This window comes from Crocodylus porosus, unplaced genomic scaffold, assembly GCF_001723895.1.
Source record: "Crocodylus porosus isolate Cpor-Errol unplaced genomic scaffold, CroPor_comp1, whole genome shotgun sequence".
NCBI classification, from domain to species: domain Eukaryota; kingdom Metazoa; phylum Chordata; order Crocodylia; family Crocodylidae; genus Crocodylus; species Crocodylus porosus.
This window is the reverse complement of record NW_017728913.1, coordinates 34,737,270-34,764,598: the sequence shown is the minus strand read 5'-3', so window position 1 is coordinate 34,764,598 and position 27,329 is coordinate 34,737,270. Positions and strand designations below refer to the sequence as shown.

Sequence of the window (27,329 nt, the reverse complement as noted above, 5' to 3'; positions counted from 1 at the left end):
TGTGATGAACCCTGTGCCATTGTTCAAATGTTGCCCATACCCCCTCTGACCCGGTCTATTGCCTCAGCATTCCCTAACCCGGCAACTGAGTTTTAGCCAATTAAGTTTACATAGGCCTCCCATAGTGGGACCAGGGAATGTACAGCCAAGATGCCTATTAAACTTACTTCTGCTTAGAGGTGGTGGGGGGAGGAAAAGTCCTTTGTAAATCCAGATTAGAACTGGTCTGATAAATGCTGAGCTGGGTGTGTGGGTTGATTAGCATTTGGAGCACAGATTCCCCATCATGCAGTGCTCCCCTGCTTCACTGATCCCAGAATCCACTGTGGTCTCTGCTTCAGGCTTTCTGTTCTCCATGTCTCATGTAAATGAATGGTCATCCGTTCCCATCTCAGATGCAAATGAGACCTAGGGCAGTTGTTTCACTTTTGTCACCCTTATCTGGAGCATTTTAGGTGTGTCTCTCACTGCATCTTAATCAGTTTCTGGTTGGGGGGTGGAGGGGGCAGAACGGTTCTTTGTGAGTCAGACAGTCTGTGTCCTGTGTCAGGGTTCCCCAAGAACATGGAGCTGAGAGGTAACAGCACCGTTGTGCTCCAGCCAGACCCATCAGCATCTACACAAGTGGTGCTTTGGAATAAAAAACTCTGGTGCAAGACGGTACTTTTATTTACAAGTACTAACCTACAGAGGAGTTAATTAGTTTACTCCATCCTAATAGCACAGCACATGTAAATCCTGAGACATTTACTGTAGAACTAATTAAGCAAATCTGCAGTAAACGTCTCGTGTAGATGCACCCACGCACACCAAATGGCACGTAAGCTTTCAAGAACGGAGAACTTCAGTCTTCAAAAGCTATATACAAGAAATGCCCACCTCGTTGAAACAATGTTTAACATATTTTTCTTACAGGCTGTGAAGTTGAAATCCTTGGAGTCAGACCTAGTTATTGTCAACCATATTTCAGTGTGCCATCAGATGCCAATTTTGCTGATGCTATCCATGATAGTCTTGAATCTTTACGGTAAGTCACTGAAATTCTTTACTACAGAAATTAATTTCTAAAGTATTATTACTTAAAAATTTTGGGCACTTCCTCCAGGAATATTGCCTATCTAGAAGATGAAGCTAAGATTTGTTTTTCCCCTGATATGAAGTAGAGACAGAAAATTATACACTTTGAAAAGCTTTTTCACTGTTCATGATACAACAATTACCAGTAATTGCTCTCCATATACCCCCTATCCATAGGAAAATGAAGCCCCATTCATTTGTATTTCAGACTATTAGACTCAATTAATTGATTATCAAAAAGAGATTTTAAATGACTTAATGTTAGTTAGGGAATGATTCAGTATGTTTGGCGCTTTTGAAATTAAAATTGGGTCAGTTTCAGCCATAATGCAGAAAGTAGGTAAATACTCCATGCACCCTAATGTATACTTGAGCTTCCTGAGGTAGAAACAAATTTAAAACCATGTTTTACTTCAGCCATTTCCCTTCCAAGTTTTAATTAGGGGGAGTTTTTAAAACCAGATAAGATCAACAGTATTTAAAGCTAACACAACTCTTTATTCAGGGCATATTGCCTTCATCTCTTCATTTACAACCCTTGATGCTACATAATTTATTCAATTCCAGGATATATTTTGCTGTACGGGTGAGAATCTGAGAAGTCTAGGGAAAAGGTGTTGAGAGCACTCACCCTGACTATAAGTTTCAAATTCTTCAGAGTGTGCTTAAATTTGCTACTGTACAGTATTACAGAGATGTTGCAGAACAGTTCACATGCCTGATGAATGATCAAGGATGGTGATACATTGTTCAGGAAGAACAGACAGGGGAAAAAGAAGGGGTTTTGCCCTATACATAAAGAAGAGTCAGCATGTTCTGAGGTGCAGTACAAAGTGGTATAACAATAAAAAGATATAACAATAAAAATACGGGATTTCAGAAAAACAGAGTTTAGCAAATTCAGGAAACTGGTGGGCACAATCCCCTGGGTGGCAAGTCAGAGGGGGAAAACCCCCCAGGAGATCTGGTAGTACTTTAAAGAAGTCCTTTTAAGGGTGCAGGAGCAAACTATCCCAGTGCAACAGAAGAATGGACAATGAACCAGAGATGAGTTTGGCTAAACAGCAATCTCTTCAGTGAATTAAAACTCAAAAAGGGATCCTATTAAAAAGTGGAAACATGGCCATATTAGCAGGGAAGAGAATAAAAGTATTGCACAAGTGTGCAGCGAGAAAATTAGGAAGGCCAAGGCACAATTTGAAATGCAGCTGGAAAGGGATTCTACAAGTATGGGTTTCTACAAGTATGTCAAGAGCAAAAGGAGGACTAAGGAAACTGTAGGTTCCTTATGGAACGCAGGAGGCAATCTAATTACAAATGATGCAGAGAAGGGTGAAGTGTTGAATGCCTTTGTTACTTCAGTCTTCACAAATAGGAGCAGCTACCAGCTGATAAGCACAACTGGCAGTAAATATAGGGAAGGACTCAAACAGCCTAGGGTAACAGCAGAAGAGATTAGGGATTTCTTAGAGAAGCTAGATACTTTCAAGTCAGCAGGGCCAGATGGGCTGCACCCTCCGATGCTGAACACCGTTGGCTGAGGTAATTTCAGAGCCACTACCTATCTTCTTTGAGAATTTGTGGAAGTCGAGTACGCTACTGGTTGACTGGAAAAGGGCAAATATATTGCCTATCTTTAAGAAAGGGAAGAAGGAGAATCCAGGGAATTACAGGTCAGTCAGTCTAACCTGAACTCCATGGCACTACTAGCAGCTTGGGTTCCCCGCTCTGCCCCTCTCCTCCTGGTACATGGACCACAGATCCCCCAGGCTCCTTGCCACTGTGCTGCTCTGTCCCCAGGGGCGGCAGGGGAGGAGCAGAAGCTGGATGCAGGAGGGGAAGCCCAGAGATCCTGATCCCACAGCAACAAGAGTAACAGAGGAGGGAATGGTGGCAGGGTAGGAACCCATACGCTATGTGTTAACCCCCTGGACAGGCACAAATTGGACAGCCCTGGTCTAGATGGAACTACTGTAAAAGTGGATACATTAACTGGTTGGGGTACTGGGTGCAGCAAATAACTGGGAAGCCAGTTGCTGGATTCTTGAAGTTGGCAATGGATCACAAAGGCTTCAGGGTGTCACCAGTATTCAGATATGAATAAACGGATTTTCTTTATGGATTTAAATTGAGTTTTTTTAAACATGCTAAAAGTACAAGCCCTCATTGGGGATGGGGAGTCCAATCATTTAAGCTAACAATAGTGCTTATGCACCTCAATATTCCCTTTCAAATCAATAGCATCATAGAATAATAAAGCTGAAGTGGAGCTCAGAGGGTCAACTAGTGTAACTCCCTGCCTAGGGCAGAATAAACCATATTTAAACCATCTTAGACAAATGTCTGTGTGATCTAGTAAAACTTCCAAAGATGCATACTTCACAGATAGTCCGGGAGTGGACAGTTATTTTGGCTGGAGGATTGTTTAACAAGCGTTGGTGAGTTGTCAAGGGCCACAAGGGTAGCCCTGCTCCTTGACAGGTGTCCCACCCCCTTGTCACCATCTTAGGATCTGAAGTCCTGCCCTTTAACCTCTGACCTTTGTATACAGGCAATTGCATAATAGCTCAAAATATAGCCTTATTTTTGTATATTGGGGGGGGCGGTAAAGGGCTGTATGTGAGGTGGCGGTGTGGGTTGTGGTTATGGTGGGTGGGAGGGTCAGTGTGGAGGGTATGTGGGAGGGGGTGCGAGTGTAAGGTAGGAGGGAGTGTGTGGGGGCTGCAGGAGGGTGTGGGTGTGGTGGGGGTGGGAGAGTGCAGGGGTGCATGTGTATGTGGGGGAGGGGAGGTCCTTAGTGTCCCCGTAGTGTGCAAGTCCCTGGAGCTGCATGTGGTGGCAATGAGTGGGGCCAGCCTTGCCCAGCCCCATAGGGTGCAGCTCCTCATGCTCCCACCCCAGTCCCTGGCTGTGCATGCTGGTAGTGTTCAGGGCCAGCCCCACCTGGCCCAGTACCGCTCCTGCCCAAGTCCCCGGCCACACATGGTGGCAGGGTGAGGGGACAGCTCCACCCAGCCCATAGCGCACAGCTCCCCATGCTCCCACCCCAGTCTCTGGCCACACGTGGCGGCAGCGTGTAGAGCCAGTCCCACCTGGCCTGAGAGCATTCCTGCCCAAGTCCCCGGCCACACAAGGTGGCAGGGTGAGGGGTCAGTTCCAGCCAGCCCCATAACACTCAGCTCCCCATGCTCCCACCTGAGCCTCCCACCTGAGCCCCCAGCAAGGTGCGAGTTCAACCCACTCAGACCTATAGCACACAGCTCCCCATGCTCCTGCCCAAGTCTCCAGCCTCATGTTGGCAGTGTGTAGGGGCACTCCCACCCAGCCCCATAGCATGCAGCTCCTGTGCTCACACCCAAGTCTTCAGCCATACATAGTGGCAGTGTGCAGGGCCAGCCCCACCCAGCCCATAGTGCACAGCTCCTGCAGCATGCAGAGCCAGCCCAGCATGGCGCAATAGTGCATGGCTTCCCATGCTCCCACCCTCTTTCCCTCAACAGGTGTCCCTGACACTGAGCCAGTGGGGCCCATACCTGAATTTTCACTCGCAGGCAGTGGGCCTGGAAACAGGCACATGGTAGGCAGGCTCTTGTATTTAGTGCCCCCTCGCTCAGGGCAGGAGGGCAGGGCAGGTCAGGCTTGGCTGGGGGGATGTTGCTTAGCAATCAGAGCCGCACCTGCATGGATGCACCAGCTTGCAGAGGGGCAGCCCAAGGCCCCAGGGGCCAGATGGAATTGCCTGGAGGGCCGCATTTTGCCTGCTCCTGAGATAGTCTGTTCCAATGCTTAATCTCCTCATAGTGACAAAAGTTCTTCCTGATAGAGAACGTACACTCCCTTTGCTGCAGTTTGAGACTGGTGCTCCTTGTCCTGTCCTCCTGTGCCCAAAGAGAACAGTTTATCAACATGTTTATTATAATTGCCCCTCAGGTATTTGAAGCCTGTCATCAAGTCCCTCTTCAACCTTTGCTTCTCAAGACTATATAATCCCAGTTTTTTCACCCTTAGCTCATAAATCATAATTTGCAGGATGTCTTGCATTAGAAAATAGTGTTTCCTCACTTAAATGTTTAGCATTTCAAAAGCATGCAGGAGATTTAGGAGCCTAAATTCCACTGAAAGTTAATCTTAATCCTCATTCAACATTTTAAACTTGATTTTAAGAATTTCTTATTTGATATAAAAGGAATCCTTTTTATATTTAGATAAATCAAGCAGCAGACCAGATTTTTATAAAATATTGAAGAACAACATGTTAAAAACACGCATGATAAATTTCATTCCCAAACACTTAGTCCCTTATTTGAACATATAATCAGGACCTGACAACTTGGGCTCATAAAGATTGAAGGCATTGCAAAGACTGAATAATGGAAGGAGGCAGGACACAACACAGGTTATAAACAGATGTCTCATTTAAAACAGTTTGGATTGGTTTGGTGTTGACTTGTATCAAAACAGGAATGGCACAGACCTTATACACACAGCCTGTCCAAACTGCATTGCTGCTTTTAGGTGGTCATGGAAAGCACACTGCCTGATAGCCATGGCCCTGGAACGCGCTGCAACTAAGTTAAATGAACTGCAAATAAAATTTGAAAAACAGTTAACTTTAAAGCATCCTAAAGGCACTTAAAATTTACTCAAAGTGTGTTAACCTGTGCTAAGTACCCTCTAAATGTTGCTTTAAAGTTATGCCACTTCAGGTGAAGGTTATCTTATCTTTGATCCTTTTACCCAGGGCATTCCAGGGGATTGTAAATATGCCTTGGGGAAAAAAGCACACTATTTTCATTCCTTTAGCATCTCAGGATGCACCATCCCCAGCCCTTCCCACTTCTTTGCTCAACCCTTCTGCCTAACAGGGGATGCTAGCCCCCAAGCCAAACCCCCCACATCTGTCCCTCAGGGGGTGTGATCCCAGCATATCCTGACTACTCTGAGCACCCAGGTGCTGTTCACCAGCTTGCTGCTTGCCATAGCTCCCGCTCCCTGTCCCCCATCCTACTACCTACCCCCGTGAAGAGAATGGAAGTCATTCTCAGCTGGATCTTAGCTCTGCCCCAGTGTAGCATGCAGCATGCCTGCAGGGTCTCAGCTCAGCCTCAGGGTGAATAACCTAGCCCTTGCTCCCCGGACCCAATCCCAATTCAGTGACACATGCAAGATTTTGGTCCTTTTTTCATCATTATTCTTTCTTCACTCCTTTATCTTTACTTCTCCCCCTTGCCTGATCATTTCAAACAGGTTTTTTTCCCCCCCAGACTTTTCCCCTCCCACCCATGGTTCCAGCTGGCACCTTCTGGCTGCTGAGTGTAGGAAGCCACACCACCCCCACTCCCCCAGGTTTTCCACCTCCAAGCTACATGCCACCCTTCTGCCTTCTACTCCCACCCCAGAAGAGGGACAGTCCTGACTCCTGTCCTGGGAGTGCTGAATGTAGCACTGTGGCCAATTCCGGAGTGCTGTGGATGCTTCCCGATCAGTAAGTTTTGCCACAGGGGGACTCCCCCCACCCTGCATTCAGCAAGATTGGCTGTGGGGGGACCCTGCAGTCGCCAAGTAGTCACTGGGGGGGCATGTGCTCCCCCGACTAAGGTTGCACCAGTCACCCATGGGCCACACCCCTGCTTGCCAGACTTTCTAGTGGCAAGTCACAATTGTGCAGGTCAGAGACAGCAATAAGTCTTAACCTATGATGGCTCTGAAACTGCTCTAACTTTATGACACCATAACATTTCACAGTTTTAAAATATTTTAATGATAACCTATAACAGCACTAATTTACAGATGCACACAGGGATGTCCCAGGAATGTATTAGCACATTTTATCTGGCATAACTTATGGGTACTTGAAACAGGACAATGGGTGTGAAGATCTGTGGGAACCTGGGACAAAAGGCTTTCTCCTGGGAGAAATGCAGTGGACAGGTCCTTACCCAAGGTTTGGTGCTCAAGTGCTGCACAGGGAGCACAAAGTCAGTTAGTAGAGCCTGCTGGGAGCAGCCAGCCCTATGTCACCTTTACCTTGGAACTGGAGGAATGGTGAGGGCAAGCAGGAAAGAAGGCTATGTCTTGGTTGCAGAGCACAACAGAGATCTTCAGCAACCATAGTAATCTGCACAGAACTGCTACAAGGCTGCACAAGTCAGAATAACCACAAGTCTGAAACCAGCCCCTGGCAGGCCCCAGGGTTAGAAACAGGGGTCAGAAAGGCAATATAACATCACCTCTCTGCTTTCAGGGGACCTGAGCTCCGCTAGTCATTATTACAAGGATTTCTTCTAGAATATTTATGAAGCAAGTTCACCAGTTAGATCTGATTTGTAAAATATTTCTTCACCAGCATCATTCAGCATATGGAAAATTAGAAAGAAATGGTCATATAAAGCCTACTTTTATGGGTAGTTGTGGAGCAGTAGTGTTTGCTGCTCCTTGTCTGTGATGCAAGGGGATTAAGATGGTTTGAAGGGTGTCTTATTAAAGGGTGTCTTATTAAAAGTTTGATGAAGTAATGCCTGAGCTGTAAAAAAATTCAGTCTCTCAAGCTGTTCTTTTGGAAAGCTAGAACCTACTGAAAACATTACAATTGCTAATTCAGCCAGACACACCAGGCTAGTAGTTGCTGCCATCAGTAAAAAAATAAAAACATTTGGCTAGCAACATGTTGTCCAGTGCACAACCTGCAAAAGGAGAAAACTGGTGATTTCAGTTAAAAAAAATGTACTAGTAGTCCTGCAATGTCTATAGTAAACACCACCTGAAGCACTCTAAAGAGCCAAAATACTGTAGGTGCAGCTGGAGCGAGGGAGCTGCCACCACCTATAATTTCTTATTTTCATGTCAAGACGTCCTCCTGAACTCCAGTGAAAGCAATCTGAGGGCTCAGACATGCAATGCATTTGCACCAATGTCATCAGCTTTTACACTGTTGTGAAGAAGTAGCAGACCCACAGTGCGCTATTGTAAATGCAGGACAAACCTGGGACAAAGTTACCTTGGGAAAAATCTATGGCAAAAATACTCTAGTGTCCACTTCCATTCAAGAGTAGCCATTTGCTATAGGCCAGTGGTTCTCTACCCTTTTAGATTCAGGGCATGCCTTCATACTTTTTTTAATTTGTCAGCATCCCGGTTGAAAACCACTGTTGTGCTGATTCAGCTTATGTCAGTGGCTCTTAACCAGGGTGCTGCTGCTGCCATTGCAGTCAGGTGGAACTGCCCTGTGTGCCTCCTGTGGAGCAAGACCAGGAAAGGCTGAGGCCAAAGCACTTGCACCAGCCTGCATGAGAATTATCTGATAAACTGAAAGCAGGCAAGGAGTCCTTGCTCTTGTCTCAGCCCTTCATAATCTAACTCATCCCCTCCCATGTTCCTCCCAGGAACAGAGGCACATTAGACAGTTCCACCTGCCTTTGCACTTTTGTTTCTGGTAAGCAGGGGCAGACCAAGAAGGGCACATGATCCTGCTGCAGGTCTCCCTGGTCTGTCTATACAAGATACATGAGGCAGTTTCACCCAGTTGCAGTGGCAGTGATAGTAGTGCCAGTGCTGTGGCACCCTGGTTGAGAACCCACTTCTATATTCAAACAGGCTGGTACATACTCTCTCATCAACTAATAGCCACTGTAATAGCACGTACTGCAAACAGCAGCTCCTTGATAACTGGCTTGTCCACTTGGGATACCCGTATGATTTACATCAAGTATACAAAACAAGTATACATTGCATCACTGTTAATGTGTTGGGGTCTACACCTTGAGTTTCTTTTCTTTAAAAACTGCATACATGTAGCAATGGAAAAAGATGAAGGAGAAGATGGGTTGAAAACAAAGCCATCAACGAGTCATAAGTATTACTATGGCAGACACTTGAAGAGAAGTATAGGGAAAGAAAAACAAAACAACAGAAGAGGCGAAGAAGATCTTCATCTTGTCTTCTATTCTTCATGATCTATTTTCAGTTCTTTTAGAAACAATATACAATTATACTTAGTACTAGTATACCAGATACAAGACCTAAGTAGTGCTTTTGAATTGTAGTTAGTTTTAGAAGTGTCAATTTGTACCCTTCATCCCTAGGTAAGATGCTTTTGTTAATTGTTACCATATTAAACCTGCTCCTGCAAAAGCTTCCAATTCATGTTGCTGCGAAAGGCAGATAAGTAGATTAACTCTCATTATACAGAGTGTTTCCTTCCCACACTCAAGGATTCTCAACCAAGGGTTGCTGCAAGAGCCTTTGAAGGGTTATGCAAGGTGCGAGGAGATAATCAGGTAAGCACAGGATTGAGATGAGTGCCAGGCTCTTTCCTGGACCCTCTGCAAAGAGTTAAGCACTATAAGTTATATATAGGATACCTCTCACTCAGACAAATAATTAAGGGGTGTCTTAAGTCTGAAAAGGCTGAGAACCACTCTAACTAAATAAAGTTAGCTGAAACTAACTTCTTATGGGAAATCAGCCTTTGGCAAGGTCATTCTTTCACACAGAGACAAGAATGCTGAGTGTTGCACAGCAGGTTGTCAGCCAGTTGGATAACCCGTACATTGCAGCTTTGAGCAAGTCAGCAGAAGTTTATTTTTTTGGGCCTGCTCTTGCTCCCATCGAAGTGAACAGCAAAAACATCAATGATTTTACAGGAAGCAGCAAGAGTTAGGGATAAGTCATGGGTGTGGAAACAGGAAAACCTGATTTATAATCCCGTTGTGAAATCCTGGCTCCGCTGAAGGAGATTCTCATTGGTCCCAAGTGGGACAGGAATGAATCCCCATGGGCCCAATGCAACTCTCACTGCAGTCAAGGGAAAGATTCCTTCAGGAAGATTCCTCATTTTCTTGAGCCAGGTCTTTTGGGGAAGTCACTTCAGGCAAAATTTTCAAATAGAGCATACAAAATTCAGTTCCTAGGTCCGTATTTTGAAGCCTGGCTTTAGGGATCCACATTTGAAGCTTTAGGCCAAAATATTCCTGCCTCATTTTCCTTATCTGTAAACAGAGTTCATGCTGCCTTTGCTACCTACCTGCTGGGGTGTCATGGCAGTTAGGTATCATTTGTTCAATGATTTGAAAATGTAAAGCATTTCTCAATGCAGTATATTCTACATCTTGCTCTCCTCCACAAATCTTTGTGGTAAAATGATAGCTAATAATATCTCATTTTGCAAGATTCATTTTGTTCCCAGTCCTACAAAGCTCTTCAGTATGTCACTAAATTTAGACATGTGAACTGTTCCACTGAAGTTGTGTACTTACATTTAAGCAGATATCCTTGCAGATATGAGCCCTTACTAAAATTACTTAGCCCAGACTAAACAGGACCATGTATCTTATGCAGTCAAGATCTTATATGCCTTTTATTTAGAACTAAATTATGATTTGATTCTGGGTGAAAAGGTAAGAAATAACTCTTTAAAAGTATTTGAAGACTGTGAGCATCAGAAAGGCAGAGAACTACCATATTTTCTTGCATACTACATGTCCTGGATATGACTGCATCTGATTAGAGAGCTTGGTGGCAATGTCGGGGGGCTACTCATGGTGGGGTAGCTCCTACATAATACCACCATGTTGCAACTTCCAGAATAAGGCAAGTATAAGGCACCTCAAAACCCTGGCCCTCAGTACCCTGTGGGTACCCCTTGGTTGGAGAAAGGCTAAGGGACATTATCCTGCCCTTGCTGAGGCAATAGGCCAGGGTGGGCAAAATGGCAGATCTGGCCAGTAGCCAGATTCCATTTCCCAGCAGCCCCTGCCTGTGTGGCTGGGGCTGGTTTCCATGGAGACCCCAGCAACAGCTGTGCTGCAATAGCATGGGCCTGGGGTTTCCATGGAAACTGGCCCCAGCAGTGCTGGCAGGGTGGGGAGCTGCTCTGGGGCTGGGCTGAGACCTTACAGCAGCGATAGCATGTTCTGGAGTCAGGGCAGAGCCATGATCTGCAGCCTGCGTGCTCCGGGCAGTGGTGTGAAGGCAGGGGATCACGGCTCTGCCCCAGGTCCAGCCCATGCCGTCACTGCTGCAAGAAGCTGGGGCACAGCCATGACCCACTGTTCGCATGCCCCTGCCTGGAGCATGCAGGCTGCAGATTGCAGCTTTACCCTGGCTCTGGACTATACTAGTGCCGCTACAAGATCCCAGCCTGGCCCTGGAGCAGCTCCCCACCCTGCCACATGCCTTGCCAGTGCTGCTGGGGCCAGTCTCCACAGAAATCCCAGCCCTGCTATCACCACACAGCTGTTGCTGGGGTCTCCATGGAAACTGGTGAGCCATATAGGCAGGGGCTGCTGGGAAATGGAGTCCATTGCAGGCTGAATCCAGCCTGTGGGCCAGACTTTGCTAGGCAGCCAGCAGCAGCTCTAATCTGTTGCTCTCTGGCAGAAACTACAGCCATCGAGACACTGAACATCTGGATTCATCTGGCCTTTGGATTCTGTCTTGATGGTCTAAAGTGGGGATGGAAGGTCTAAGGCAGCCTCCATTTCATACTCTTGCCTAGGCGTATGAGCTGGAAGGTCTTGGTGTGATGATTACATAGGCCTCTTGTCCATATACCATGAGCCATAAGATCAACAGTTGCCAAAAAGAACATGCCCCTAAGCAAGACATGCACCTTGTTTTTGGGAAGGCAGAATGAAGGGGGGAAAAAAGATTACTCCTGAGTTATGGCTACATAGAGCAGGGATAGAGCTCACTCACTCTCCTGTTCCTGCTTAACTAAAACTGGAAACCCTAGCTGCTGCTGAAGATTGGTCCCCATGGGTGAATTTATGATTTTGAAAAGAGCTAAAAAGCCTAAAAGGCCGTGAAACAGGAAAAGCTAGCAGACAGTAGCATTGCCAAAAGAAAGGTAAGCTTGATTAGTTGAATATCGAGACCAAGGAGAGATGATCATTAACACCTGAGGAGTGAAGACCAGTGAACATTAAGTACAATGACTCCCTTAGCTGCCTGAATGGAAATGCCACTCACTGCTCCCTCAGAAAAAACACAAGAGGTCAGAATGTTTTTGACACTTTGCATTCCTATTCAAAGTGTCTGAGTTTATCTTGTGAATCCTGTATAAGTGCTTATGTGCCTAACAGTGGTCATATTACGTTTCATCCTTAAAAGGATCTCACAGCACCCAGGTTGGAAATCATTGCTGTAGATAATGTATCCCAAATGTATGCGTCAAGATAGTGTGTGTTTTAAGTCCCTTGGACATAGCTTTGACCTTTACACAAAAGACTACTTTTACTAAAATTTTTCCAGTGAACTGAAAATCGGCAATGAAAACAGAATTTCTGTGCTGTGTCTCCACTAACCAGGGAGAGGGCATTCAGTGCAGAAATAAGTTTCAACTAAGCCCTTTTAACGCTTCCTCTTCTGAATTCCCTTATTTCTTCATAGTTCATAGATCACATTTCAGGAAAAAAGGAGAAGGCCCACTTGCATGGTGCATGCAATATCAGGGAAAAATGCACTCTGGGAAACCTTCAGGGAATTTCAAATGGAATGGAGGGAAAGGGAAGGTAAAATATTAATTAAAGCATAGTTAACTTGTGAATATTTCTCAAAGTCTTGTTATTAGTGAGTGATGAGCATGGTAATCAAGATTTATCTTGGCATTTGATTTTAAAAAAAATTCCTTTCTTTAACAAAGCAATGATTCAAAGCCTGCATTGGGGGATCCTAGAACACATTGTATTTTTGTAGTGTAATCTTTAAATGGCATTTAGATACCAGGGGGTTAAGTGCCTTATTTAAAATAACAAGCTAGTAGACAGCAAACCAGTAAGAATTGCTCCTGTTTGCTTAGCTATCTGTGTTTATAGAAAGGCTCTAAGTGATTTGGAATCACAGAGGCATGTGCAGTCCTGGCAGTACATATAGTCACAAAACTTGTTACTCTTGTCCTCCCTCCAACATGCCCTCATTTTGCTTGTTTTGCTCATTTGTTACAGTTCATCTTACACTCAACTGGATACATTGGCACTGAGAGTTAGGGTCAACCCTGAGAGTTGCCCTTAACCAACCTGAGTCACATGAGCTTTCCCATCTCTATCATGCCTTGTAACCCACATCACTGCCATCCATATTGAGCTTCCTGCGAAGACAAGAAGTGGGATGCAAAGGGCAGACACTCGGGAAAAGGAGTGCTATTAGTGGACTTGCTGTGTTGGAGCTCAGAGTTCAAGGGTAAATTCCAAATATGCTGCAGAATAGGGATGGCTAGGCAACAAATAGCAGAAGCTGCAGAGCTACCCACTAATCCTGTTAAGTTTTGTACTGGTCACAGGCTTCAGTAAATATAGGCATACAATGAATGAGAAGAACTAATCAACAAATTTAATAGTGGAGCTGTAGGCAGGCATTCCCAGCTTCCTCATTCTCCTGTTAGGGAACCTCTCTAAATTGTAATTTCTGTCATTACACATTCAGTATAATTTCTAAGATTGTGCTTAGGGGTTTTCAGTGTAGAAAGGTTGACCCTAAATATCAGGTAGGCACAATGTAAGTACTCTGGGACAAGGAGAGTGTCACCTTATGCTTTTGTAGAGTATGCAGCCCAGTAAGTGGCCAAATGTTGATTTGGGCCTTTGGGCATTATCACAATACAGAGGTACTTCAATTAATGCCTATGCAAGTTATAGGGTGCAAAGTTAATATTTTCCTCTTGTGTTCTGAGGAAAATGAAGGTTAATTCAGTGTCAACTGCTGAAAACATATAAACAGTCAGTATGCAGTGCTGAAAACAATATAGTGTTGTCACCTGACTAGTTCTATTGCAACCCTAGAAATGGCAGTGCAGAAATGGCAGCAGTGTATTATGAACGCATTGATGTGGAAGGCCACCATTATGGACCTTCATCTGTTCAGAGGAAGGATGCATTAAAAGCAGTGGACAGAGTCCTGAGCAACATGATGAAGCTGATCAAGGTTAGTGATGTGAGAAAAAAGTGTACTTTTTGATACGTTTCATTTTTATTACTATTAATGCTCTTTTACAACAGCTTGTCACTTAATATGCATGTGTCAGTTCAAGCATTCAAAGGTACTAGTACCTTTCTCTTTGTAAAGTACTGGATAACTGCTTTGTAATGAAAGACTCCTTTGTAATAATTGGTAGAAATAGGGTTTTTTTCCTACTCAAACCATGCTACTTAAAGGAGCAGCTGAATCAATCAGTCCAAAACATCCAGCTTGAAATACTTCTGCCATGGCAAAAAAAAGTTTCAGCTATTGTTATGTACTACCATAGCAACTTGTATTCCTTCTTTGCATAACCTCAATTAGTATGAAAGTTCAGAGGTTTGGAGGCTAGTCATGCCTATTTTACTGTTTGTGGGCTTAGGTCTTACTGTTTGGGGGGACACTTTTGGCTGGCATAGGTAGCAGAGCCCCTGGATGGTAGCCCTGAATGAGTCTCCCTTTTCAATGGACTAGGCTAGGTGGTAGTGCCCTGGTATGGTTTACTAGTGACTCAGACTGTTAATGTTCAGGTTGTTAGAAATGGAGTATTGTTATAATATTGTTAGAAATGGAGTGTTGTTAAAAATGCACAGTTTGCATCTCGTACCTGATAAGAAAAAAACACTGCCAAGGACTTTTTTTCTTGGCCAGCCTTGCCACAGTTGTTCTTATACTAAATCACACTCTCCCCTAGCCTCCCCCTAGCTTTTCTCATACAGATTACAGAAGCTGGAATTCAACTGACTGTGTCCTTGAAAGGGGTGGGGTTTAAACTCTTGGTAACCTAAAGAACTTTCTGAGCATGCGCAATTAGCTGATGCATATTTACTTCTCTGCCCTGCATACTTAAGTAGTTAATTATAATGTACATGCGATGGATGTAGTGATGTAACCACACATATGTTTGTATGAAACGGAAATGAGCTGTAAGAGTTCCTGTTTCTGCACGTGCCCAGGAGGAAGAAGGATAAATACAATCTGCAAAAATTCCTCAGGGGTTCGGAGTAATCTGAGTCTTTGACTCTGCTCTGACCCTATTTGCAAATACACCTTTTGTGCTGCTAATAAGTGTGTGTCTGTGATTTTGGTGGCCTCCAAGAAATGGACCGCAATCTTTTGCAACAAGGTTTTGCTTAATGTTTACAGGTTAAGGTTCTCTCTAAGTTGTATGTTTATCCTTTTTTCCCCCCCCTTGTAATTAACTTTTGTTTCAGTTGAATGTTGCATGCGAGTGGGGAAGTTTATTCACTTTAGAATACTCAGTTAAAATGTATTTTCTCAGGTTTCTGGGTGGGGGCTTGAGCCAGATTTAGAAAGTGTTAAAAATTTGAACCTGACCCTTGTTGTTGTTGCCCAGGGCCTTGCAGAAGGGTTCCATTTACATTAAGTAAACCGTATGTTGGTAAGAACATGTGTCAGTAATAAAGTTTGGTTATCGGTATGAAGTCTGCAGATTGTCAGTAAAATTAAAAATTATGCCTTGGCAACCCTGTTCCAGATTTAGGTATAAGGTTGAATCAGGAGTTCAGTTTGGGTTTGGGGGTGAGGGGCTGGCACATTTTTATAAAGGAACTTCTGAAAGGTCTCAAGACAAAATGATGCATTTTTTCAGGAGATCTGCTGTCTTGAGAAATTTTTGCCATGTTTAAGTGAATCTACACCAGAGGTGCTTACACAGGTTACATTTTTCATGTGACTGGGCCCTTGAAAGTGCTCTACAGCCATGATGTAACACACATGGCATGGCTGCAGAGCACTTTTAAAATGGCCAATCGTGCAAAAAATGAACGCTCCTCAAATGAGTTATTAAAAGAAGGCACTCTAAAGCAGAGTGTTTTAAGGAACTTGCAATCCCTCTGGAGTTAACTTTTTGTGCTTTGTGGGGCTGCCAGCAGGGGCGGGGTGGCACAGGGGATGGGGAAGGAGCAACACAGAGCTGCTTGCACAGCTTGGTCTGACTGGAGCTGGGGGGAGGAATGAATCCCCCTTGCCTCACAGGCCTGGCCCACCTCCCTCCAGCCGGGCTAGCTGGGGAGAGGCGTCTCCATTCCACCCTGTATCCCCTCCAGCTCCAGCCAAGCCGAGCCAAGCCCAGCTAGCAGCTCTGTGCTACTCCCTCCCCCTCCCTCCCTTGCTAATAGCCACAGAGCTAGGAGGGAGGAGTGGGGCATGGATAGGTAGAGGGGTCGTTCAGCAGCCCCCTTGGAAGCTGCTGGAGAACCCCCACCTGCTGGCCAGGGCCTGTGCAGGCAGGCTCGATCTCGCCTGACCTAATAGGTGAACATCTGTTGGGTTAGGGGAAGGGACCTCAACTCATGGTGCTTTATGTAAAATGCCATGAGTTAGGATGCCTATAAATGTTTAAGGGTGCCAGTCTGGATTTGTAAAATGTGCCTCTACTGGCTTCAAATCTAAGTCCTTAAACCATAAAGGTATATTTGCATCAAAGGGTTCAAAATTTAAGCTATTGCTCCAAAATTCATGGCTTAAAGGTTTGAATCCCTCTCTAAATTCAATGGAATATACTATATTAAGGGTAAATTGCCAAGTATTCACTTAAGTAGTACGCTGGAAGTGGGAAACATCACTTCTCATTCCATCCCTTTTCTCCCCACACATTTTTTTCTTTTGACAACTCAGTGTGAGCAGTATGGGTAAGCATTACCCATATGTAATATACATGCAATGATTCAGTGGTTTCTTTAAGGAATGCCACAAGGGTTGTCATCTAGTTTTTCAAATGAAGATACATTTCAAAAACCTTTAAGAGGAACCACTGACTTGTCACTTGCAGTGATTCAGTGGGAGGCTGGACTTGTTTTGGCAATTCTTCACTGCTATCTTTGAATCTTCCAAGAAAGAGACCAAGAGGAGACTTTTGACTGTTGTTGTAATTTACTGTAAAATATTCCAGGCCAAATTAATCCCTGATTTTACTGAAACCAACAGACTTACAACAGGAATTAATTTAGCTGCCTATCATAGAATTTTAAGCACACTATATTATTTTCCAACTATAACTGCTGTCTTACTAACTTGACAGGACAAGGGCCTTCAGAGTGACCTGAATGTCATTCTTTTCTCGGATCATGGGATGACTGACATTTCCTGGGCGGACAAAGTGATCGAGTTGAAGAACTATATCAGTATGACTGATGTCATACAAATAAAAGATCGAGGCCCTGTTGTGAGCCTGTGGCCAGTTAAGGAGAAGCAGACTGAGGCAAGCAAATGAGTTACCTTTTTATTTTTTCTGTTTCAGAGAAATTATTTCTTGGCTTTAGTTTTACTACTAGCCAGATTCTGCGCAAAGGCAGGGTAGATATCCACTTATATAGAATTACTAAAAAACATAAACATACAGAGCACAAGGTTTAATGAACCCCTCAGCTCTATATGTACAAGTCCCATTGAAAGTAGTGAGTGTTGTGGATCATGGGAGAGTTTAGTCCTGTTTCATACCTTACCTGTCATGGCATGTAAAGAGCAAATTGCATTTTGAATGAAATGCATATCAAACAACTCAAAAACCCCTCTCAAAAATGTGTATGCATTCTCATTATTCTGTACACATAGACACACTCTCACACTAGCAACATGTTTGCTGTAGACATGAAAGTAAACTCCTTGTTTTCTAAATTTTCATTTATTACTATAAAGCATTACCAACAATATCAAACCTGGGACTTAACATCAGAATTAATTAGATTAACGTTAATTTGTGGATAGGCACCTAATAGAAGCAACCTGATTTTCAGAGACCGTGGTACCCCCAGGCTTCCTTGAATTCAGTTGGTCTGAAAATTGGTTCAGTTCTCAATCCATTTTCACATATTTCAAATATGAATTGAAATTTAGGACCAAGGCTGAGATTTTTAAAAATGAGTTTAAGAGGGTTAAGTATTTTAATTCTTATTAATGTCAATAGAATTTGGATCCCTAAGGTCCTTTTAAATTTCTGGGTTATTTTTGTAAAATTTCATTATAAGAACGAGCCATGGTTGAGTTAATACATGATAAAATCCCAGGGATGTTAGTTTTAGAACAGAAGTTACCATAACATTGGAAGTCAAATTGTGCATTGTAAGTGCATTTCAGGACTGAACTTCATGGATGTGCCACATGTGTAACTGATAAGATGCCACATCTATAGTTCTGCTAAGCACGTACTTGAGAAACTTATAATCTATTATTAAAAAAAGATATCTAGCCTTTATTACTGCAAGATATTTTTTCCTGCAGCACATTTTTGTTAATGACAATTTCCTACCTCACTGTACTTTGTGGGGTACATGATTATGGGAGGGTGCAACATATACAGTTTCCTGAACACAAAGAGCTACTTGAGGATACGGAGCAGGCTTTTATTCTGACTTGATGATCTGAGCATCTGAAGTGAATGCCAAGGTCTCAAGCAATCTTAAAGAAATGTCAGGTCTCTCATCTAGCATTCATGGTGATGCAAGTTTTTTGAAAACTCAGTGCCCGCTCTCCTTGCCTAACCGCCTTACTCAGAGGCTTCTGTGTTTGTGCTTGCATCTTCAAACCAGCAAACTTTAATGCTTGAGAGTTACATTGACATTGCTTAGACCCCTGTTCATCAGAGCACTTAATCATAAGCCTAACTTCCTTTAAATGACTGCATATCCTTGTATAGTGAAGGAATTTAGAACATTGGTTCATGTTCTTTTTCGCCTTGCAGGATACCAAAGTATAATGCTTATTTCACTTCCCACATACGAAGGCATTTTCTAAAAGGGAAATAAAATGGATTACCCCTTTCCTCTGTATCAGATTGTCATTCTAACTCACGTTGTGAAATAGGGATAGGATACTTTGTAAGTATTCATTGCATTTAGAAACAATGAGACTCTTTATGAATCAATGTACAACTTACTGTAGGAGTAGCAGGATCCGTCCCAGTGAATCCAGTTAACAGATATTGGTGCATTCATGCTCCACTGTGACTTTACCTGTTGAGCTTTACTCTGAACTGTGTATTTTAGCAGAGGAAATTAATGCTGCTGTAGTTAAAAAAATGCAGTTGCACTATGTATTGCACATTCAGTACATTGCTTTAATGTGACTTTTAATGGCTGATATACACAAGGACTTTTGGAAACTTACCACACAACAAAGCCTCAATTCATCCATATTGGTTCTTAAGAGAACTGTATACCTTCAGAAGTTGAGTAACCGTTCTCCACAGAATAGTATCTGCCGGTGTGATATTTTTGCACTGTTTCTCCAGAATGGGTTGAATCATCCTCCACATATATGATGAAATTACAGACAATAAATTAATATTGATACGCATACTGTTGCAGCATTGTGCCTCTTCAAAACTCCATGCAAACACTGACTGGTTAAATCTCAGTTGATGGTTAGGCAACTTCAACTCCAACTGACAGATCAAGATGAGAAAGACAGAGGTTAAATAACTCATTCGAGGTCACACATAAGGTGGCAGTGAGAGAGCCTTGAATAGAACAACCCTTTCCTGCTTCTGGATATAGTCCATGAGACTACTAAACATTTTAGAGAGCACTTACCATATCTACCCAAATACAAGATGCCTCTGAATTTAAGACAACCCCCCAATAATTAGATTCTATACACAGAAAATTTATAACATTTATTACAATTTTCCATGTATAGAATCTAATTATTGCAGGATCATCTTAAATTCATCCCCCACACTGCTGCAGGCTGTAATGGGACAGGTGGTGGGGAAGATGGACAGTGGGGGAGGCAGTAAGGGGGCAGGCAGGGGAGGGAGCAGTAGGGGGCAGGCAGGGGAGGGAGCAGTAGGGGACAGGTGAAGAGGGCAAGTGGCAGGGGTCAGGCAGTGTGGAAGCAGTGGGGGGGGGCAAGTAGCTTGCCCCTGCCATCTGTCCCCCCTGTACTTACCCCCCACAGCCTCAGGCCCCCACTCTGCATTCTACCACCCCTTATACAGCTGCCCCCTGCAGCCTTGGGCCCCCCCCCATCTCTCTTCCCCTGCAAAGCCTCTCCCCACTGTCTGCCTCTCTAGCTACCCCTTACCTTTGCTCCACCAGCAGTTAGCTCTGTCCCTGATGCAGCCTGAAGGAACTGAGCATGGTTCCAGCCCAGCCCTGTAGCTGTGGTGTACAGCTGACACTGATGCTACAGGGCCACACTGGAGCCATGCTCTGTGCTCCAGGATACAGCAAAGTCAGAGCCTGCTGGTGCAGCACAACAGTAAGGGGGAGGGAGGGGGAGAGAGAAGCCATATGGGAGGAGGGAGAAAGGGGTCAGCAGAGGCTTAAAGCTGTGTTGGAGGAGCGGTGGGAGGTGCAGAGGAGGCAGGGAGCAGGCAGCAGGATTGAGGCTGGAGATGGAGCCACAGCAACTGCTTGCCCCCCCCCCCCACCTCATACTCAGTTCTAGTAAGACAAGGGGCTTTTCCTTCAAGTTAAATTGGAAAAAAAACTTCGTCTTTTCATCAAGTAAATACAGTATGTCCGCTTCTTCACTTAGTGCCTCTGTAATTGTTTCCAGTGTAGTAGTTGTGTCTGTCTAGATACATAATCAATCAGTGCTATGTGCATGCACACACACTCACTCACCTCACTCACACGGTTCTGTCTGACCAGAGTTTTAGAGATACCTCCCAAACCATACCTACATGAACATCATTTATGCCTACAAAGCACCCTGTTTGAATGCACTAATGAGCACAAAGATGATTATCCATTCTGCTAAAATAGAAGTTTATAAGCACTAATTGGTTCATGTGCAGTTTCTGCAGTCAGTCTAACTTTTGCTTCCTTTACAGATATATAATAAACTGAAAACTGTGAAATACATGGATGTTTATAACAAAGAGAATATTCCAGAGAGATTCTACTACAAAAAAGGAAAATTTGTCTCTCCTCTAACCCTTGTGGCTGATAAAGGGTGGTTCATAGTAGAGGTAACGTGTAAATCAAAATTAATTATAATCTAAAAGTGAGTTTAAAAATTAAAAAAAATACAATTTTGTAAGAAAAAGATGGGGAATATACAAGATTAAGTATAAGAGTTAGATTAATGACTTGTTTATTTGGTGTAAAAATCGCTGTATCCTATTTAAATATTAAAAATGTGCATTTCAGTGAAGTTAATGTGAGCAGTACACTAGATCAAACTAAAGCAAAATTAAGATCAGTTTAAAGGTTTTATTCTTGCTCCCTTTACCATATAATTAACTCCGTTGTATCCATCCAACTTTCCTCCTTTTCAACTTTCCTTTGGCCTGGTACAAAGACTGCTTCTTGTTTCAAACCAGGGTTATCTTAACTTGTGACAATTCTTCTTCTGCCTAGTTCTCAAACCACTGTTCTGACATCAGACGGCACCTTAAAAGTACTGCTTCCTTTTTCACTTTACTCCCTCCCCAGGTATTTGCTATCATCTTGCCACCTATATGGTCTGCGTTACTAATATTATCAACAATTCTTTGGCCTCTGGTATTTTCCCCAAATCTTATTTTAAAAGCGTAGTCTTTGGGTTTTTTTAAGGGGGAGAAGAGGGTTGGAGCGGTAAGTCAATGGGGGGCTTGGAAATTACAAACTTTTAATTTATAAGGTTCCTATATCCAAAGTTAATACTAAATACAATTTTTACTTATGACAGCACATCACCTACACATTTACTACAAATACTAAAAAAGACAAGCATTTTCATATTATAAATATTCTGACTCTATAATATATAGGTTTTGCTATGTGTAATTATTTTGAAAATGTCATTAGTTGAAAGCACCAAATGTTAGTGGCTTGCATGTATAGGATATTTTTTCTAGAAGGAACCCTAGACACTTCACAAACAGTGATCTTGATCTTCCATTTCTTGTCCTTCCAACTCCTACTTAATTCAGGCTTTAGAAGAAAAGACTATACTCCTGATTTTGGTAAACAGGGATTGGGTAAACCACCACTGAAATGTAACCATTTCTGGATTAGAATACAGTGGCTTTTCAAGAGCCCAAGATAGCAGGTACTGAATACTGGCACTTATGTCTCAGAAGTATTGGACCCTAACAAATGCATAGAACAGCAACACTATTCCAGTTTGACAGCAGGTATTGAAGAATGCCTTACTCAACTGAGACTGCAGAGTGCAAGTAGACAAACTGTAATTAGGTATTATGGAACTTGACCAATATGCCAGTTTAACTTTATTTCCCCCCAAAAAAACTTCATGAGATTTTAGGGATCTTAAAAATTTTGGTTTTATAGCTGATAGCTTATTGCACATGCCATCATTCACTTTTTTATTTTTAACTTGAAAGCACTCTTTTAAAAGAAGTGGGATTTATTACGTCAATAGATAAAAGGGAGATTTGTGCCAAACTTACTATAAAATATTACTATTATTTTGTACTTATACTTCATACAAGTATCTCAAAGTACATTGTAAACTTTAATTAAGCCCCAAAACACACATTTGCATCAGGAAAATATGCGCAAACATTTTATAGATGATTAAATTAAGGCCTGATATTAAGTGAATTGTCCATGGTCACATATCCAGCCTGTAACAGAGTTGGCAACAGAAACTAGAAGTCCAGCCTCCCATTGTAATCCCTAGACCACACTGCTTCACAGATTAACATAGCTAAACAGAATGGCTTCCTTTATGCCTGTGTCATAGTTACTTACCTGCGATATACTAAACCTAGTAGACTGATACTATCACATTGCTAATGTGTCACATCCAATGGGGCATGGAAGATTTTACATAAATGTACCTTTAGAAAAAGAAATTATTCTTGTGTGTAGACTGGTGGGCTGCACATTTGCATTATAAAGACCTAAAAGCTACTGCTCAACCTCATCATCTAAAAAGTCATCTAAAACCATTTCCCCAAACTTATTATTTTAAATTGCTATAACTAAAACCCTTTCTCTAGCACTGGTGCTTGCCATGGAGAACATTTTTTATGAATCCTGAAAAAGATTTTTTTTTTAAATCATGGAAACTCTGACAAGCTCTTAATAACAGTGGAGCAAATACTTCTGCTGTAATAATTATCTCTGTCTGTCTGCCCATTCCTTCCTATTGTTTCTGATGTTCAAGAATGTCCTTTCATTAGTTCTGTCAGGTTTTCCTTAGCCTGGGTGCATTTTCATTATCAGAGAATGGGATGTGAAAATGGAAATTTCATGTCATATTTTTAAAATAGTAATTGAGTTTTCTGTTATTTTTTCCTGCTCAAAAGACTGAAGAAAGGCAGCTAAGCTCCTTCCCATTGTGCACACTTCATATTTTTTTTTTAACTTCTCTGTTGGTTGTAGCACTCTGTTAGCAACTAGGAAATGCCATTTCTTTGTAGTAGTTCACTACCTTGCATGATTTTGGGACACAAGGGGGAATGAGTCTGGAATTCTGTCATTTTCTTTACATTCTACACTCTACCGGCCAAAACTCCCAATTATTTTTGTTCCTTTTTAGTTCTATTGGTTTGAGTCTTTATAGTCTTCCTACTGTACTTTTACACTACTATATAGAATGGTCTTTTTGTTTACTGATTCTGTATCCTCAGTTTGCTTTTCAGTACCAAGTTTTTATGATTCAGTCTCTCAACCCTAAATGCTTTACTTACCAGCTTGTTTTATTCTACACGCTTGTACTTCTGGACATTCCACAACTTAAATGATTGCAAAGTTAGGAACATAAATGTGCAGGAAACATTCAAAAGTCAGGAACCAAAGGAATCACAGTGACCTAGGGCACTAGTGTTTCCTCTGGAGATAACTATTCAATTCTTGGCTTATTTTAGATGCTTGTCCTAGCTCCATTTGTGCACATAAGAAAATCACCACACAGCCGCAATTCAATGCAGCTAGGACTCTAGTCCCCAAAGAAGCCAGAACCGGGCTAGAAAGAGTGTTTGTTACAAGTCAGAAGTGTTGAGCCTTTAGAGTGCCGTGTTAGGAAAGTTGCACTTCATCTGTCTGCACAACCCCTGCCTCAAGATAGTGCTGTCTGAATTTCATGAGCCTGGGATTCACTTGCAATTGGAAAAAAAAGTAACATGTTTTCTGACCCAAATATTGGCAAATGTAATAGAAATTGCTGAGCTTTTGACTGCTCTTCACATCTGCAATAACGTATTATTCCCTTTGTACTTGGTCTGATGATTGAAGGGCATTTTATTTCCTGGATTTGACATTAGTAGGGAAACAGCTGAGTCCACAACATCTGACAGTATTTCTGAAAGGTTTAACTTCAACTATGTCATGATATCTCCAAAGAAACTTTTCAAATTAGGTAAGACTTGGCATGTCTTGAGTTGATGCTAACAAAAGCAGTACAGCTTCTCTCATGGTGTACAGTCCTTTGACAATTAGTTTCCTGGAACTGCATTAAACAGAGTAGTGCATTACAGTAGAAGAGTAGAATGAGTCCATTTTCTCCTCTGTTTGCTTCGAGTGCTGTCAGTGAAATAGAGGGAGACAAGGAAAGAAATTTAATTTGTCAGCTAAAGTTGTTCAATTATCTAGTACATCTGCTGACTATTATACACAAAGAACCAGAATGGAAAATCAAGAGGTTCCTGCAGTTAACAGTATAAAGAGCTGAGCTTTATAATAATAATTATTATAGTTCTGACAGTTTCTATACATGGTTAATTCTTTCTTGAGTGGTTTTGGTGGGATAAAATCAGACAAATTTATGGGGGGAGGAAATGGAATGTAAAGGCATCTTAAATCGATCCGTCTCATTTATGAGAGCTAGAGTTATAAGGTAAACACAATAGCTGGGGACAGACATTACACACAAACCGGTTTAAGTGATCAGAAACTGGTTTAAACCTGTAATAGATGTTCAGTGCACATAAACCAGTTTGAAAATGGCTGAAATCAGTTTGAGACAAACCTGATTGAATGTAGTATCAGACTTAACCGATTTGGCTCAAACTGGTTTATGTAATGTCTGTCACAGACCCCTTGCTGTTTTAAGATAAACCAGACTCCCCCAGCATCCCAACATGCTTTTTAGGCTGGGTGGAGCTCTCTGCTGCAAAGTAGAGCTGGCCTCTCTACTCCCTGGCTGGAGCTCTGGCAGAGGCTGCAGGTACAGCAGGGTCTGCCTGGCTTCTCCCTGCCCTATCTCTCCACTCTGCCTCGCTGCTGAAGCAGGAATCCCCCACCCCCTCCCTCCCATCTCCCACAGCACAGACCCCAGCCCCACGGACCTTAGGCATGTGGTATGCCTGCTTATGCCGAGAGGTCTCTGTATATCTCCAATTTCACTGGGACAGGCAGACAGAACAGTGATCACTTAAGGCTTTTTGGAGCTAATCAACAAGTTAGCCGGTAAGCTGTTTAAGAGGAACTTAAACTGATGGAGAGAGGCTATTGTTTTGCTTGACTTTACACTGTCTGCAGCAAATTGTGGCCACATTCTCGCTCCTTGAGCAGCCAGCAGGGAAAAGCCTGAGATGGTGCAGGCAGGGTCAGGGTTTACACCCCCTCCCTAATCAGAGCCTCCTGCTGGGGCCTGGCCATGCCCCCCCCACTCAGCACTGTGCAAGGGAAGAGAGGGCAGCTCTAGCGCCCCCCAGGCTTCTAGCTTGAGCCACTGCAGGTATGTGCCTGAATTTCCTCAGTCTGACCGCTACAATCCTATAATGGCAGAACATAAAATCTGTAACAAAATAATCTAATGAATAGTATGTTGTTAGTAATGTATTTCCTTCATTATTTGAAGGCTCATTCTTATGGCAAATTTATGTTAATATTATTCTGTTTTCACTTCCCAGAGTAAAGATAAACTTCCATATTGGGAGAATGGTACAGGGAGAAAGGAGGCCTGGCAGAATGGATGGCATGGATACGACAATGAGCTCATGGACATGAGGGGATTCTTCCTTGCATTTGGACCAGGTAGGCCAGCTGGATCATCAAGCACTGAGAGAAAACTGTGCATGCACACACACATGCATGCCCACACATGTGTGCACACATACACACAAACAAGCATAACACCTACAACAGTTTCAGAAGAAAGGCAGGTTCAGTGTATTGCATTGGTTCAGCTAGTGCAGAAATTAATTTGAGAAACCAAGCCCTTTTGTCCATAGCCCCTTTTAGCTTCCAAGCGTGACTTGAAATCTGGTGAGAAAAAACCATAATTACATTTCTCTGTGGTCAGTCAGACATCACACACAGCCAGCTGGTATACATGCCACCAAGATAATATTGGCACTGGGTATCCCTTTCTATTCACACTCTTCAAGGCCAGCACATAGGCACATGACTTTCATCACTAGGTCTTGCACTGTTTGAGAGCCCTATTTGCAGAAATCATTAAGTACCAGTGCACACTTTCTGAATTTTCCCATGCCCCAAAAGTATACATTGTTTTATTCATGCTTCTATGACAGACATACCTCCATGGACTTCCCAGCCACCTGTAACTATCTGGGACCTAATGGAGTCTCAGAAACTGAACTCCTTGTGTATTTCTGTTCCTTCTATAATTAAACAATTGCAGTGTGCACAAGGTTTCATCTTTAAACCTAAACACACTTGCTAGATCTGCAATATTATACATTTCCCTTTATAGATGGGAAAACTAGTAAAAAAAAAAATCCCACGAAATTATTTGCCAAGTATACCAGCAAGTTTTCTGGGTTCCATGTACTGGATAGTAGGACTATGCGAAGCTTTGGTCACTGATTAGATTCGGTGGAGATTTGGCCCATTTCGGCGGCCGAATCCGAATTGAATTGAGTCAGGAGACCCTTCAATCTCTCTGAATCAAATTGGAACCCTCCAAATTGATTTGGAGAGATTCGATGATTCAGTCATAGACACAGCTTTACATGTTTTTTCTACATACCTTAAGGTACCAGGTGGCTCATGTGAATGTTGAGATGGTGGGGCAGATGGAGCGTTCCACAGGAGCAGTGGGGGGTGGTCCCCAGCGTGCACAGCAGCAGACCTGAAAGTAGATCAGAAGTACTTCTGGTCCACTTCTGGGTCCGCTGCAGAGCACGTGGGGGACCCTCCCTCTACCCCCTGACTCGGTGACTGGTGCCTCCTGGGTCTGGGGGAGGGGGGCACCTGGGGTCCCCCCATGGCCCGTCAATTCTGCAATGGTGGGGTGCATGGAGCGTTCCACAGGAGCAGTGGGGGGTGGTCCCCAGCGTGCACAGCAGCAGACCTGGAAGTAGATCAGAAGTACTTCTGGTCCACTTCTGGGTCCGCTGCAGAGCACGTGGGGGACCCTCCCTCTACCCCCTGACTCGGTGACTGGTGCCTCCTGGGTCTGGGGGAGGGGGGCAC

At 43.2% G+C, this 27,329-nt stretch overlaps 1 protein-coding gene across 1 annotated transcript in view; it reads left to right on the top strand.

The window, feature by feature from the left end:
• Window positions 1–27,329, top strand: part of ENPP6 (ectonucleotide pyrophosphatase/phosphodiesterase 6) — a 68,441-nt gene that overhangs the window by 34,754 nt on the left and 6,358 nt on the right. Inside the window, exons 3-7 of the mRNA XM_019534672.1 lie at window positions 916–1,027; window positions 13,854–13,995; window positions 17,072–17,251; window positions 20,828–20,965; window positions 25,802–25,925. Coding sequence (XP_019390217.1) covers window positions 916–1,027; window positions 13,854–13,995; window positions 17,072–17,251; window positions 20,828–20,965; window positions 25,802–25,925 — 696 coding nt within the window. The remainder of the gene's footprint in view (window positions 1–915; window positions 1,028–13,853; window positions 13,996–17,071; window positions 17,252–20,827; window positions 20,966–25,801; window positions 25,926–27,329) is intronic.